At 38.3% G+C, this 16,418-nt stretch overlaps 1 protein-coding gene across 7 annotated transcripts in view; it reads left to right on the forward strand.

Annotated features, from left to right (window-relative positions):
• osbpl9 (oxysterol binding protein-like 9) overlaps positions 1 to 16,418 on the forward strand; it is an 81,770-nt gene that overhangs the window by 46,791 nt on the left and 18,561 nt on the right. For 6 of the 7 annotated variants that reach the window (XM_057840422.1, XM_057840424.1, XM_057840425.1 and 3 more), the window contains 6 exons: positions 988 to 1,083; positions 2,040 to 2,087; positions 7,122 to 7,151; positions 7,232 to 7,282; positions 7,730 to 7,768; positions 15,563 to 15,656. In XM_057840422.1, the coding sequence (XP_057696405.1) occupies positions 988 to 1,083; positions 2,040 to 2,087; positions 7,122 to 7,151; positions 7,232 to 7,282; positions 7,730 to 7,768; positions 15,563 to 15,656 (358 nt within the window). The remainder of the gene's footprint in view (positions 1 to 987; positions 1,084 to 2,039; positions 2,088 to 7,121; positions 7,152 to 7,231; positions 7,283 to 7,729; positions 7,769 to 15,562; positions 15,657 to 16,418) is intronic. The other variant, XM_057840423.1, reaches the window with a different exon arrangement.

The following is a 16,418-nucleotide window of genomic DNA, read 5'->3' on the forward strand; positions in this document are numbered from 1 at the left end:
CATTGTGATTAAATTGTGCCTAACTGGATTGCTCTGTGCCTGGATTAAGTCCGTTTTTAATCAACCGACAATTATGCACAGCACGGTCGATTTAGGCGGGCATTATCTCTCTCCTCTGTCAGCAGCTCTCCTGTCTTGGTTGCCTTGGTTCGTGGAAGCGTGAATACACTGATCCCAGACAGACTGGTCTGTTATGTTGACTAATCCAAGCAAAACAAACGGAAGTATCCCGTGCACAATTGCATTGATGTGCCGCACACAGCCAGCAGCAGTTAACGTTTAGGGGTTCCCAAGTCCGGCCCTCGAGAGCCCTTATCCAGCTTGTTTTCCATGTCTCCTTCCTTTAACAGCATCAAATAATGAGCTAATCAGCAAGCTCTACTAGCAACACTGACATCTGACATAAATGGCGTATGGATAAACCATTTAGTAACACTTAACATGACCTAAACCAGGGGTGCCAAAGACCGGTCCTCAAGAGCCCCTATCCAGCTTGTTTTCAATGTCTTCCTCTTCTAACAGACCTGAATCAAATGATCAGCCAGCTCTGCAGGAGCCTACTAGCGATCCTGATTATTTGATTCAGGTGTGTTGGAAGAGGAAGACATGGAAAACAAGCTGTATAGGGGCTCTCAAGGACCGGACTTGGGCACCCCTGGTTTACACTGACTGATGTTGGGCTGCTGCTGAGGTGTGTAAACACCCCAGTAATGGCGGCAACCACTAATGGCCACCACTACTCGGTTTAGTCAATAGGCAAGGTTATAAATAATAGTGCTTTTATAAGGCCCGGTAAAGTGCATTGCTGGAAGATTCTCCAAAATTCTTGGTTTGTCTGCCATGATGTGTATTGACGAAGCTTACATGGCTATGACACGTGTACATTTTTCTTATCTGTTAATTTTACTCTGAAGTGGAAAAACAATATGATAGGCTCTATCAATAAAATGCTGAACTTTTTTCACTCTTTTTTTCTCCCAATCACAGGAGGCAGAGACGGGATTTGTACCAAGTGTCCAAGATTTCGACAGAAAACTTGCAGAAGCTGACGCCTATCTACAGATTCTGATTGACCAGTTAAAGGTAACCGCAGATGCAATCTGTACATAGAGTGATTACCTCTTGTCTATATGACACTTGACTTTTCATATGAGTAGTTGGCACAGTGAAGACTTTTGTAGGCTAAAAAGTAGTCTAAATGAGAACTACGCATATTTTACATGAATGCAAGCTTTTACTAGTAACTTAAGGCAACAGCAACTTTCTCCATGGGCTTGAAAACCCTCGGGCAAGATGCGAAAACAATTTTGTAGCACACCCTGTTAAACTTCTGGCCTTCAAAATAATAGCACACCAACACACAACTACTTTCTCTGGCCTTCACAGAAAGTGTGATGCTGATATTGCGATTGAAAGTGTGTATTTTGAAAAAACGTTTTTTTTTTTGTCAGCTGTCAGGATCCGAGAACTATAGTTTAACCTTCAAAGGTCAATTCAGCTGTCAGTTTTTCCCTATGAGAAATAAGAAAATTGGGCAGGTACAAGTATTATTCTAAGTCAACAATTGATCATTAAATTGTCATAAATGATAAATTCATTAGATTTAGGGCATTCAAGCTATTTTTAACGTTAAGCCACACACATGTATAACAAACTTTGAATAAACTTTTGACGATGCACATAGGGAGATACTTATTGTCTTTGAATGTGGAATGTATGTTACATAACATCAGAATATTTTACATCGAAGACCACCTGTATGAGAAAAAGTTGTGCTATGATGCACACTGAGGCCTCACACAAAATCGTTATTTTATTCAAAACAGTGGCTCAAACTGCACAGTTCTGCTCGACAATCTTGATCAAGATATGGTTGTTTGCGTTTTACAGGTTTCAAAGTCTGAAATAAAATGACTATTTATTGCTGTTGCTGTTAGCACAACATTCGTGACCAACTTATCCTTCACAGTATGTTGCAGTGGCACAAAATGCAGCTGGTTGATTCAGCCTTTTCTCATTGTGATTTCTGTCATTCACAGCTTTTTGATGAGAAGATCAAGGACTGTAAAGAGGATGAATCACGCAAGGTGAGTACGATCACCACAAGCTTGTGTCCCAGCTGTCAGTTCTAGCCGCCATCAGAGAGCCTTGGAGAAAACTGCTAAAATATGAGATTTTTTTTTTTTTCAATATAAAATGAAAAAATATTTAAATTAGGCCTGACTGATATTGGAATGTTTACACGTCAAGATGACAAAATTCAACAAGACTGAATATATATATATATTTTTTTAATCCAACACCTGACAGATAACAACATATGAAAAACCAAATGTGTTAGTAATTAAAAAATTTTTTTTTTTTAAACTACCATGATTTTGGGACTATTAGGCGCGTCTGACTATATGCAGCCACCCACCAAATTTGACACGAAAACATTTGTTAATAGAAAATCCGCGCTGGACTGTAAGCCGCAGCTGTCCTCGCTGTACTATGGGATTTTTACACCAAAAGATATCAACCGGTAACACTTTATTTGTCAGCAGCATCATAAGATGTCATAGGACAAAATGAACCACCATGAAGCTTCGAACCAACTGGCTTCAAAGCTTCATTGCTTCAAGAAGCTTCATTTGGCCATCGCTGCTCCCTTGGAGGGGACAGTCAACCTCTGCTGCCATCTGCTGTAAACACTGTTGAAACACAGATGAAAATAACAATCAAAATTTATGTTCTATGTAGGGCTGTCAAACGATTAAAAAATTTTTAATCGAGTTAATTACAGCTTAAAAAGTAATTAATCGTAATTAATCACAATTCTAACCATCTATAAAATATGCCATATTCTTTGTAAATTCTTGTTGGAATGGAAAGATAAGACACAAGACGGATATATACATTCAACATACGGTACATAGGTACTGTATTTGTGTATTGTAACAATAAATCAACAAGATGGCATTAACATTATTAATATTCTGTTAAAGCGATCCATGGATAGAAAGACTTGTAGTTCTTAAAAGATAAATGTTGCTACAAGTTATAGAAATGTTATATTAAAACCCCTCTTAATGTTTTCGTTTTAATAAAATTTGGAAAATTTTCAATCAAAAAATAAACTAGTTGCCCGCCATTGTTGATGTCAATAATTATTCAATGCTCATGGGTGCTGAAACCCATAAATTCAGTTGCACCAAAGCCCTAGCAGAGGGAGACAAAACTCCAAAAAACACAAGTAACAAGTGGACATTACACTGTGCTTTCATCTGTTTGAGTGGGGCATGTGCGTAAATTGCGTCAAATATTTTAACCTGATTAATTAAAGAAATTAATTACCGCCCGTCAGCGCGCTAATTTTGACAGCCCTAGGTCTATGCTAATGGTTTCTTCAGTTACTGTTCCAATTGCTTCATTAATTACTAGTTATTGTATTTGGTAACAATTTAGACTCTCATAAGACCATTTTAATTATGACATGATGCTGTAAACACTGTTGTTGTCCAACATGCCTCCTAGCTCGGGGTGCACGATATCCACTTTTTGAAACCGATACTGAAATCGATAACTTCCTGCTCCTCAAGACCGATACCGATACGATAACCGATAATATATGTATAATTTTTCAATGTATATTCACCTGAATTTTTGAACACCTGTAGATCAAAAATACTAGTGGTTGATTCAGCATAGATTTGCCTTTGACCGAACCAGAATTTCCATGATGACACGAACATTATTATCATGAACAAAACAAAGACAAGAACAGTTTTGACTTCAAATAAAGTGCCCATATTAATTTTTTCACTTTAATTTGAGTCAGTCACAATCAGTCAATATTATAGATTAAAGATACACGATAATATCGGTCGCCGATAATTATCGGCCGATAATGGCAATTATGACGTCACACAGATAATCCAGATAATAAAAAAATTCAACCGATAATGCAATCCGATAATTATATACTTGATTTAGCCTCCAAATGTGCACAACCGAAGAATTCAGCACGCCGCCTCCTCAACCCCTCCCCTCTCTGAAAGCCCGAGGGAGGAGGGGTTAAGGAGGCGGAGTTACACGACAAGAAATAGTTGAATATTATGGCGGCTGTTACTAGCAAAAACGACGCTCTCGCCATCTGCGAAACGTACCGCAGAAGTTCCACGAGGCCGAAAGAAAGCGTCCTCATTCAAAACCACTAACCCAGCATTCATTTAAAACTGCATCACAAAGATTTTTGGAACGAATACGAGGCTGCTGCTAGCGGGAATGCTAAAGCTATTGTAAACACAAGCTAAACTACGGGGCTTGTGACAATACAGAGTCGAGTTGTTTGGGAAAGCAGCCCAAGGTGGGTGGTAAACTCGCATCTAAGGCTAAACACCGGCACGACAGGAGACCGATAGTCTGCAAGTAGCCGTCCTCCGATGGAGCCCGCCGCTCTGGCCGGTCCGGCAGGCCGCCGCCGCCTCGCCGTTGGCGGGGCGGGCAGAGCCCGGTTCCCCGGCTTCAGGACCTCCGGCGAACACCCCGGTTTCTGGAGCGTTCCCCCACGGCGTGCGAGCAGAGCCAGGCCCCGATTACGCCGCGGCAAACAGGCCGGTGCGGGCGGATTATCCAGTACGAATGTAGCCGCCGAGACAAGACACGATTTTTTTTTTTTTTTTACCGAAATGACCAGAGAGCCAAAGCCCTACGACCACCATTCTTCATGAAAAACATGCCAATCACATTTTCACCACGGATATTTGGAAAAGTGATGTCCAGTATGTAAGCTTATCATGACGGCACAGTGGTTAGATGATAATTTAAACATGGAGAAAACGAAGTCAGCCAGTCAATAATGCTTTCAGAATGTAAAATGACGAACGGTCAGATGACTTTGTAACGCTGCCTTTATTTTCGGCTTAACAAAACTCAGGCACAAAACAACACACACGGAGTTGCGAGCTCCAACTCCATCCAAATAGTACTGCCGTGTATCAGTTTAGCTGCTGTAAAGCACATGTCGTGAGTGCCGCAAATGTAAACAAAGCGCTGCAGAATGGGTACATGACATCTCGCTCTTCGAGTTAATCATTTTCACAGTGCGCAATAAAGCATATAACATTAGCAATCACTTTTCAAATTAATTTAACTTATTTGTCTGCTCAATTACAGTCACAGTAGATAATCAAAACTTATTGGCACTTATTAACACTTATCAATTTAAATATGCGCATTCCTGTTGTAATGAAATAACAATAACATTCTGTAGCCACAAATATTATTCAAAATCTTTTCTTCTTCCAAGTTTTTTTAGGATTAAGTATAATAATGTATTGCTTAAAATAAGGCTGTTAAGATTATTTTCAGCTAGCTATTTTTCTTCCAAGAAATCTGAGAGAAATACACTTGAAGCGCTGGCAGATAATTTCACTTATTTCCAATAGATTTACACTTAAAACTGACTAGTTTTAAGGAGGTGTGTTTTGCAGTGTATTAATGTTATATATGTTAGGAATGGCTTACTTTTAAAGGGATTTTTGTGCAATTTAGGTATTTACTCTGTAAGTAATTGTTGCCAAAAGTTTACCATTACACAATGTCAGACAATCTGTCATTATTTATATGTTGGAATCGAATACTTGTTCATATTTTATGTTGAAAAAAAGAGCAATAAATTATATTTTTGCACAGTAATATTTTCTTTTGTGTATACTTTAAAGTTTTACATAAATCTTTTAATAGAATTATCGGCTTGACATGATCAGTTATCGGTTGGAATGAGGAAGAAATTATCGGTTATCGTTATCGGTTGAAAAATGTATTATCGTGCATCACTATTATTGATGTGTTCACCTGAACAATGAGCACTGATCTAAAACAAACATAAACCAAACAGTTATTGTGCTTTTTCAGCAAATAAAACATTTGGTGACAAATGTGATAAAAAAGGAGAGGAGACTTTTGTCGTCTTGGTCCATGAAATAACTTTCTTAATCTGGCAATTATAGAACAGCAAGCCTATCAATGACCAAAAGGCCTCTCAAGAACTTGTAAACATAACACTGTAAAATGCAAATATTTGCTAATTGCCATAGTAAGGTTTATAACTCAGTGAAGGAAAAATACGGTCTCTATAACAGTAACAAAACTTTGCATACTGGCAAAACAGGAGTGGAAACAAACACACACATCCCAATCCGACACCGTGCCAAAAATATTATCAATAGGCCCGATAACGTATTGTTATCGGATTTATTGGGATGACGTCATAATTCCTATTAGCGGACCGACAATTAGCGGACCGATAATTATCGTGCACCTCTACTCCTAGCATGCATTGCAGCGCTACGGATGAAAATAACAATCGAAATTCATGTTGTATGCTAATTATTTCATCAGTTACTGTTCCAATTGTTTCATCAATTGCTAGTTATGGTATTTGGTAACACTTTATTTGACAGTGGCGCTATGAAACTGTCATAAGTTTATCTTAATTATGAAATGACACTACCATGAGCTTGAATGCTTATGACAGATGTCATTTTATGTCATCCGGCAAATTATTTCACTTTTGAATGGATGTGAAAGTTCCGAGCTGGCCATAAATGGTGTTAGTGACATAATTTGCTGGATGACACTTAATTACATCAGTCATAGGCATTCATTAATGCCCATGACTGTGTCATGTCATAATTATGATGGTCTTATGACACCGCTGTCAAATAAAGTGTTGCATATTATCCCAAATAAATCAACAAATAAGCCGCACTGGACTATAAGACTCAGGATTCAAAATGAAAAAGTAGCTGCTTGTAGTCCGAAAATTACGGTAATATTACCACACACAAAAAAAATACAACTAATTAGCGATTGAAAAATTCTCTCTAACTATACAAAAATGCAGAACTATTGTAAACCTTGGAACTTTACACGCTGCCAACTCTGATACAATATAACCCTAAAATGATTACTTTTCTCAAATAAAGTTTTATCATTTGGAATGCTAGCTATGTGGGAGTTGAATTGACTGTATCAGTCAGCATAACAAATCGACGTCAACATCCTTCTCGTTATTTTTTTTTTTTAAATATACCCGTCATGCTAATATTTACAGCATTCTACTCCTTTTCTTTCAGAAAATTGAAAATTTGAAGGAGACTACTTGTGTAAGTCCAAACTTAACACACTTTACTTCCTGCGTTTCAGTTCCTGCTTACATGTTTCCCTTCTGCACTTGCTTTTTTAGAGTATGGTAGAATCCATCAAGCACTGTATTGTTCTGCTGCAAATTGCCAAGGTAAGTGTTGTATCTTTGCTCGCTTGTTTTGATGGTGCTTCTTTGGTGTCGCAGTTCCCTGTAATTAACACGTGACCACATTCTGTTTGTAATTCTGGGGTAGTTCCCAACTTAGGTTGCTGCTTGGGTCAGTGAGGATGTAGTCGAGTAATCACTTCATCACATGTCCAGTTCTGGTGGTGAATGATTGTGATTCAGTGCCATTAACAGTGCTGGATGTCCAATCCTTAGTCAAAATGGACATCTACCACCATTAGTGGCAGCTAATAAGTTTAAAAAAAAAAAAAAAAAACAGGTGTACTAATAGAATGAATCATTGTACTCCATACTTTCGAAAGCTGTCAATTTTCTAATGTGATGAAAGGATTACTCCATGTGGCAAGTTTCTTATTATGAAATCATGACAATTCCACCAATAGTCTAACATTGTCTTCTTAAAATTTGAAGGACCAAAGTAACGAACAGCAACACGCAAACGGACTTATAGTAAGTTTTGACATTCTCTGTCCATGAAAGGATTGAAATCAAACCAACTGCTAACTTTCTTTTTCCTTTTAATTCAACCCACTGTAGGAAAGTGGATAAAATGGAATCTCTTAGTGCATGCAAACATTTTGGTGGTTTAAGTTTCTACTTCAATTTCTTTCCTCACATCTGCCACTATTTCCTCTTAATAACTTCCTAATTTAATCCGTGATTTAGTCTTTATTACTACTGGTTGGGAACTATTCTTTATCATGTGTTTGTGTATGGTGAATACCCCCAAAAAGTGTGTTCTTGCATGCATAGTATGAAGCGTACAGTATGGGAATGATGCACTTCACTGGAGTCAACAAATGCACCATTGATTTATCCTGTACCCACTGCCTGCTTATTGACCCACCGGCACTAATAGCTAGAGAGCCAACTTAGAGGCCCTTTAGAACCTATGCAGGTGTTATCCACGCGTTAGTGTATGTTGTAATAGAGCCTGTCGCAATATGCAATAATTACATTTATCGCACGATAAATGAAAATGAAGGCGGTAAATTTTCCGCTGCGATTTATCGCCTCCCGTGCAGTCACAAAGTGATTTATGATGCAGCAGATCATCATTATACGGACAACATTAAAAAGGAACCTGTATGGTGTCCTATTATATGCGTTTTTCTGGCAATGATATCAAACACACGACGTGCTGACAACTTTTTTTTTTTTTTATTAGCACATGGCGCTAACAACACTTCCTCAACCTGTGGCTCTCGGCAGGCTGTGCTGCGTCACTTGAACAAAAAAACATCGCCGTTGCGTGTGCTTAAGGGTGCCTCGGAAAATATCCAATAAGAGTATTACACACGGAACGGGATAGCAGCAGCTATGAGGGGAAAAGTTTTCATTTGCCTAAATGCTTAAGTTCTTAAGTGCAATACATTTTTTTTCTTGAAAAGGACATTTGTTCTGTGTTTTTGTGCGACATTAATATTGTTGTCTTTTACTTAAGAGGCATGGTCTATTGTTTTTGTGTTTTCTTAAAAGGTATTTTTGAATTTAAGAGTAAACATCGCGTTTCAATGGGTTAATTGATCTATTAATATATACTGTATTCTCCTTGTGCTATTGTAAATTGATTTAAAAATTTAAAAAATTGGGGTGGGCGCAATAATCATATATGCATATGTATCATTGATATCACTCTATCAATGAAGTAAAACTGATGTTTAAAATGTCGACTCTTCCTGGAAAACTAGCAAGAAGGTTTTTAGCTAGCATTCACTGCCCCTAACAACATAGACAAAATTTACATGTAGATAATGTTTGCTTTCATATCAATATAACAAGTTTTTACCCATTTGGAATTCTCTGTTTACATACGTGAACGTACATGGTTGTAAATCAATTGGCATACTCCCATTTGTACAACGTCATGGCACAAATCGCATCATTTCCACATTCCGGCAAACCCTGCGAACTTGTAACTTTTAGCTGAATCTCTATAGTAGCTATTTTTTCGCTACTTTTACTGTCCATAAGACTTAATTTTCAAGTCTATTACCACACTAATGACATCATAAGTTTCCTCCTCACCCAAATGTGTTTTGCATTGCATTTCACTAACTATAACACACCAACTACTAAGCCTGTCACGGTACCGATTTCTCTTTAGAACGATTTTCCTATTTTTGGGGGACAACGAAGCACTCCTGATTATAAGCAGCGCCCACCAAATTTACAAATATTTGTTTATATATTAGACGCCCTGGACCAGAGGTTGCGCTAGACTTTTTCGTTGTCTGTCATTTTGACTGACAGTGTCATAAAAATCCGGTCATAATCTATTCTTACCCATCACTTAATTTTTAAAATGATAATAATGACATATTCAATAGTATTTAGTTTTCATTCATTTTTAATTAATAATCTGTCCGAACAAGCTTAACAAGAGGCAAACAGCCAGCGGAGTGCACCAATCAGCGACGGGCAGACGTGCCGTTAGCAAAGCGACGAGGGCAGGACGAGGGACTTGCGCGCGGAAGTAAACATACGAGGAGAACGGAGTTTATTCAACATGGCTAGCGCGAGACAGACTGTTGTCAATGTCTCGTGTCGATGTGTTTTAGCTCATTTAAAACTGAATTTACCGCGGATTGGAACATATTGTCGGCTCTCCCGCCATCCGTGTTGTTGTAAAGACGACTTTCGGCGCGCAAGAGTGACGTTGCTCGTGAAGAACACGTCACGCAAATAAACAAATCTGATTTGTCGATGGATTTTGTACCTACTCGAGAGGCTGTGTCCCAGACTTTTCTCTCAGTGTTTGAAAAATACAGGGAGAACAGTCTGGCCGTGCCAGGCAAACACTCAGTTGCCTTGACATTTTTCCGAGTAAGGTCAACGACGTCATGCATCAAGAGAGACAATAGCTAATTAATATGCTCACTCGCCACCCTGTGGTCTGGGGTGTGAATTGCAACCTGTCAAAATGACGGATGGACTTCAGTTTTTTCCGTCACCGTTTTAAAAAATCGGTCAATGACGGAAAATATTCGGTTAACGCGACCCCTGCCCTGGACTAAAAGCAACAGGTGTCCATATTGTATGAAGGAATTTTTACACTTAAAAAAAAAAAAAAAAAAGCATCTCAATGGCCAGTAAAAGTCAAATTAGCCACAGGTTTCTAAGTGGATGAAAAAGTAGTGGCTGGTAGTTTCTGAGGAAATTACTGTAATTTATGGACTGTCGTGGTAATTTCATTTCATAATACTGTTTGTATAACATTACAACATATACGTCTTATTTTTTACCTGTCCTGTTCAGCTGCTTCGACACGAAAAATAGTCATCTGAGTGCCCTTATAGTCTGAACTAGGCATGTGCCGGTATGACCGATAGCCTTAAGCCAAAGTATCAGTTTCACGGTATTGCATTAACAGCTCTGACATGTGTTACCTTGAGATATCTGGGTTTAAAAAAATTTTTTTTTAAATAAATAAATAAAAAAAAACTGTTGAACAGGATTTTTATTTTTCAAAACATATTAGCAAATTGGAATATAAGTATAATGTAAGGTTAAAATATTTAAAAATACATAAATAAATAAATAACAAAAAAAATAACTAAAAATATTCTATATCAAATTCAAATAAATGCAGTCCTAAACCCACAGCTCAACATTATTACCATCTGAACTCGTATCATGTTCACACACTCTTTCTCAGCACGGATATTTGCCACAGAGAAAAAAAACACATTTTACCACAGCTAGACACACTAAAGACGCTGGAGTTAAATCTCGTAGCTGGTGGGAAATGTTCATGACAGTGTTTGTTCTGACAAGTTTCAATTATACGCTAGTTTAGGAAATTTACAACGCGCACTCGCCATGAGTCGATGTCAGCCGGCAGGGTCAGACAGAATGACGTGGCCGATGGTAATCCGTGGTGTCAAATTGTCAATGAGTATGTTTGAGGTAATCGTGGTCATTCAGTCCAAAGTCATGTCGTGAGGTCAAATAACGAAACAAAAATGCGATCTTGGCGTCTTCAAACTTTCAAACAAAACAAAATAATATGCGCGCAACTCTGCGGTTATATCCTACACATACACGGTGCATGCATATGCGTGCGGTTGTTTGCGGTTGAAAACTACATCCGCCAGCGTTGCACACCTGTGCTGAGTAAGTCATTCATTTATACACGCATAGTGGTGACGTCATCGCCCATCTTGGCGGCACTGCCACATTACGTCACTCAACATAAAAACTGCTCCAACACACCGGCGCCTATTATTATGGGCAAAGCGAAAATAATAATACCCAAAAAGTTGGAGCATTCAAAGAAGAACAACAAATAAACAAAATGATCCATTGCACTTTCATGAGTGTGTTAAACAGGTCTTCACTGGCTGGCTGGAATCAGCAAACAGATTTTGCTTGTTGGTCGGGCAAACAGTGTTTACTAGAGGTGGGAATCTTGGGGCACCTAACGATTCGATTACGATTAGGTTTCAGAGGCGAAGGAGAAAGTAGCGAACAGGAAGGGGTTATGGGGGACTCTCAATATATACCTCAATCAGCACTGAAACACTTGACAGCCATGAAAAATGATCAACGATTTGATGAGCCATTTCTACTTGCATATTGAATAGTATCTGCATCGGCAACAATAAATCAACGATAATACAATTTTGTGAAAAAATACTGTTGGCCATTTTATATTTCGGATTATGTAATTATCGTGACATGCCTAGCAATAACTACTTCCTGTACTTGAAAAACCAAGACCTTTTGAGAATGGATCATGCACAGAAGATTCTTTCAAAGTGGGTTAGTAGGTTTACTAAGCTCGATACAGTGGTATCTCGACATACGATCGCTTCGCGCATGATTTTTTCAACATCCGACGTAAAATTTGACTCACCATTCGTTTCTACATCCCACGATATGCTCGAAATACGATTTATGACAGTGTCGCAATTTCATTGTTTTCCCGCAAGACGCACATATGGCGGATTTTCTCGTGAGAGAAATCAACATGGGTTCCAATGTTGAATGTTAAAGAAGGTGGTGAAAAAAGAAAAAAGGTGAGGCTTACCTATGGAAATTATGAGCGTGGGGTGCGCATCCGTGAACTGCTTGACAATACTCCTCCGACTTCAGTTTGCCAGTCTTTATAAGTAAAGGTGACACCATCGCAAAAGAGATCGCCAGCTTCGTCAGGTTTTTAATTATTTATTTCAGAACTTGTGCAAAAAAAAAACACGCCAACAGCCCACAACAATAGGACGTTAAAAGTGAAAGGAAAACTATCTCAACTGCACTCTCTCACTCTGCCGTCAGCCCCGCGGTGCGTTTAGGTACACCACACAAAATACGACTGCCACATTAGAACCAGATTTGTTACATTATTACAGGTATTATTATTATTATTATTACTATTATTATATTATTATTCTGATTTTTATACATAAACGTATTTGTATTGCTCTTTGTAATTGCTATTTGCAATAGTAACAGCTAGAGGCGTGCGAAATTTCAGATTCTTAGATTATTCGCGATTCGGCCGTGGAAGATTCGAGAACGATTCACAAACATCCAAATTCCGATTATTGAATTATACCAGGTAAAACGGACGTAAAACACAGTCAGCGCGGTCTTTGGGACGCAATGAGGAACGGACCGAGAGTAAATATCATGTTCAACTCATGCCGCTAAATAAAAAAAACTATCGTACCTGACTGCGGCCGACAGCCGCTACTAACAACGCCTAGTTGCTAGTTGCTACAAACATACGGCTACAGTAGATATCATATATATGTAGAACTAGATGCAAAATGACAGATGACGCGGGTGTTAGAACATGTATTATTGAACCGAGATGCGAAATGACACTTTCCGGCGTTTGTAAACAGCCGCCATCTTAAAGCAGTACTAAAGCAGTGACTTCTGTTGAAGGTCTGTTGTAGCGAACCTAATTAACTTTTTATCTAAAATACTCCTAAATCGGCAGAATCTTGTCTTGAATCTATCTTTAAATGATGAAATAGTTTTAGAACTTTGACAAAAGTAGACAGAAGGGAAATTATGGAATAACGGGAGCAATTTTAACAACTGTAACAGTTGATTCACAACATTAAATTAATTGAATGTAGTTTAAAGCTGCTGATACAGAATGGGGACTGGAGTATTTTATTTACTGTTATTTTTGTATATTTGTTTACTGTTATATGCTAACTTGATACTGAAATAGTAGTTTGTTTTAGCCTGAGAGGATTTTTGAACAATTTTGGAACTAATGTACAAGACATTTACCAAAAAAAAAAAAAAAGGACCGAATTTTACAACCGAATCGGAGCCTCTGAATCGTAATCGAATCATTAAGTGCCCAAAGATTCCCAGCTCTAGTAACAGTAGTGTAGGTTTTTCGGGCTATGGAACAAATTAATGGAATTATAATGTATTCTTATGGGAAATCCTGCTTGACATAGACCACTTCGACTTACATACAAGGTCGTGGAACGAATTAACTTCCTATGGAGAGGTACCACTGCATTCGCTTTTTTGGGTTTCTAACTCACTGACTGCCATTGATGATGATAAACAAACCACGGTTGCTTTAATAAATAGCTGTTGTTACGTTGACCACACAGTAACTGTATTGCCACTTACAAGACTGAAAATTAGGAATTAGATCAACAACCTTCCTACTGTTCTGACAGCTTTGTTATTTCATGTATTAACTCATTGGCTTCCATTGATGGCGATAAAACATTTAATCCATTTTGACTGGGAAGGGCAGACACGATCAAATGATTACTCAAACGTGATCATTCGATGGTACCCATGCCAGTTTTAATATCTATCACTCTCAATGGCGGTGAATCAGTTAAAAATTGGAACTGGAGCATATTCGAATTTTGAGCGTGTTGACATGGCCTTCAAAAAAAAAAAAAAAATTATGAAAGGGTTATCATCTGCACATAAAATTGGCCCTCATCATGGACATTAAAATCAGTGAGTGTACTTCGTGTATTGCATTAAAATATGTGCATATACTGGCGCTGGAATCTCAGAGGGGCTGACAGTCCACAGGCCTGCATTGCTCTTACAGCTGCATTAATCTCCAAGACATTACGTACAGCACACTATTAATGATAAATCGCACAGTGTGTTCTCTCTATAAATCTACATGAGCATGTTTCAGTTTTCCATAAGCTTGTGCTAAATATACTTTTAAGGCTTTAAATGTCTGTGACATCTGCCTGCACGCTTCTAATGTGTTTATATTGCTTTTTTTCCACCATATGTTTAAATTACTGGCAATGTTAGAAGAATGTTTTATGATTCTGTCCACTGGATATGTTTGGATGTTTTTGTCATATTTATATACGGGCTAATATTTGTTGAGGTATTCTGCATTAATATTACATTCCAGTGCCTGCTCTCTCTGGCCAGCTATTCTGTTCATGTCTACTAAGTCCTGCTTGGTGGTGCCACCATAACAGGCTATTGTGTCAGGCTAACAGGCTATTATTAGTTGTCACGGCCTCACTTTTATAGAGGCATTACACAACAGGAAGGTGATGGCGCAGACAAAATCGTTATGACCTCGCCATCACAGTTTTTATTGACTCTTCAGTCATAGCTTTCTATATAAAATGTTTTTTTTCTATGAGAGAGAGCAACAGATTTGTTCCCAAGCCAATGTTTGTTGTATTAGTTTGAATATACAACGTGCAGCACAAGAGCCAATGTCCCAACTGGTTTTCGCCACAGTTACATCAACGTGCAACCGATTTGAAACGTGCGTCAATTAACTTTTAAAAACCAGTGATTGTTCAGAGTTCAAAAGGCGCTGTCGATTATTGTGTATAGGTACTGCTGCTGCTACTGCTGGCTGCATATTGATCAGATTCATGAAATCTGTTCATGTCTGTCATTCCGGGAAGTAGAGCGAAAGAAAATTGATCCGCCCCTCGCGGGGCATGTGCATATTTCATTTCACGCTTTTTGTTGCTACTTGGGTCCACTGTTAGGTTGACCTCTAAGTCAATAGTTCAAAAGTTAGAGGCCACTCAAGGGTGAAGATATTGTTTCAGTGTAGTTTGCATGCATGCATGGTTATAGAAATTACTATCGATGAGGCATTTGGACAGCAGAATGCGTGGCGTATCGATCAGCTTTAGTAGCTGCATGTTCATGAACATTTTAAATGAGTAACAGTGGTACTATTAGTGATTGCTGCTGATGTCAGGCAAATGTCCATACTTGATGACATTGATGGCCAATCTATCTGTTTGCCCTTAGAGCACCATCAACCCCGTGGATGGGATCTACCAGCCGCCACTGGACACTCCTTTAGTCAACACCACAATGCCAACACAGACCACTCTTCCCACAGGTAGCTGCTTGCCATCTTTGTGCACCCACTTTCTTAGTATGATGATTCAGGAGCTAGAAGATTTCGTACCGTTTCTCAGATTTGGCCTTGAAAGATTAAATGTTTTTGTTCCAGTTTGTGTTTTCGCACATCCCTAAATTAGACCACATGAAATATTTGAACAGAATCTCATTAATCTGTTCATTTTCTGTGATTTGCGTTTCACGAGTGTTTGAATTCATTTCAATAGTCGATAAAGTTAAATTAGTTGATTATCAATTGGCGCAAGATGGTCACATGAGAGCATAACAAGCCTTGTGTGCAAGTAGCAGGGCTTTTTAAAAACAAATAATCTGCCCTTTCCGTCAAAAAAAATCTACGTACACACCAATTCTTTTCTACGAAAAATATGTTCACTAGTTATTGCAGCTGATCGGAAATAGCGTGTCATTGTTTCACGTCTTTTTTTTTTTTTTTTCCAAATCTTCAACACTCAGTTGAACACAGCGAAGCATTGATGAATCTAAGAAGGCTAATATGGCATGTTTTGCACCCCCCCCCAACGCTGCCACCGCTGTAAAGTGTCATTTGTCTGTAAAATTGTTATTACAAGTACACCTCTGCAGAACATTGTGCCCTTTTTATATTAAAGAAAAAAAACTAATGTGTCATCTTGCAATAAAGAATAACTTTATTTAAAATTGTTTTGTTTGTAACAGAAAAGACTTAAAGTGTATCAATTAGCCTGAAAAAATAAAAAAAAAAATTTTTTTTTTTAAAGTC

The sequence above is a fragment of the Corythoichthys intestinalis genome, chromosome 7, assembly GCF_030265065.1.
Source record: "Corythoichthys intestinalis isolate RoL2023-P3 chromosome 7, ASM3026506v1, whole genome shotgun sequence".
NCBI lineage: Eukaryota > Metazoa > Chordata > Actinopteri > Syngnathiformes > Syngnathidae > Corythoichthys > Corythoichthys intestinalis.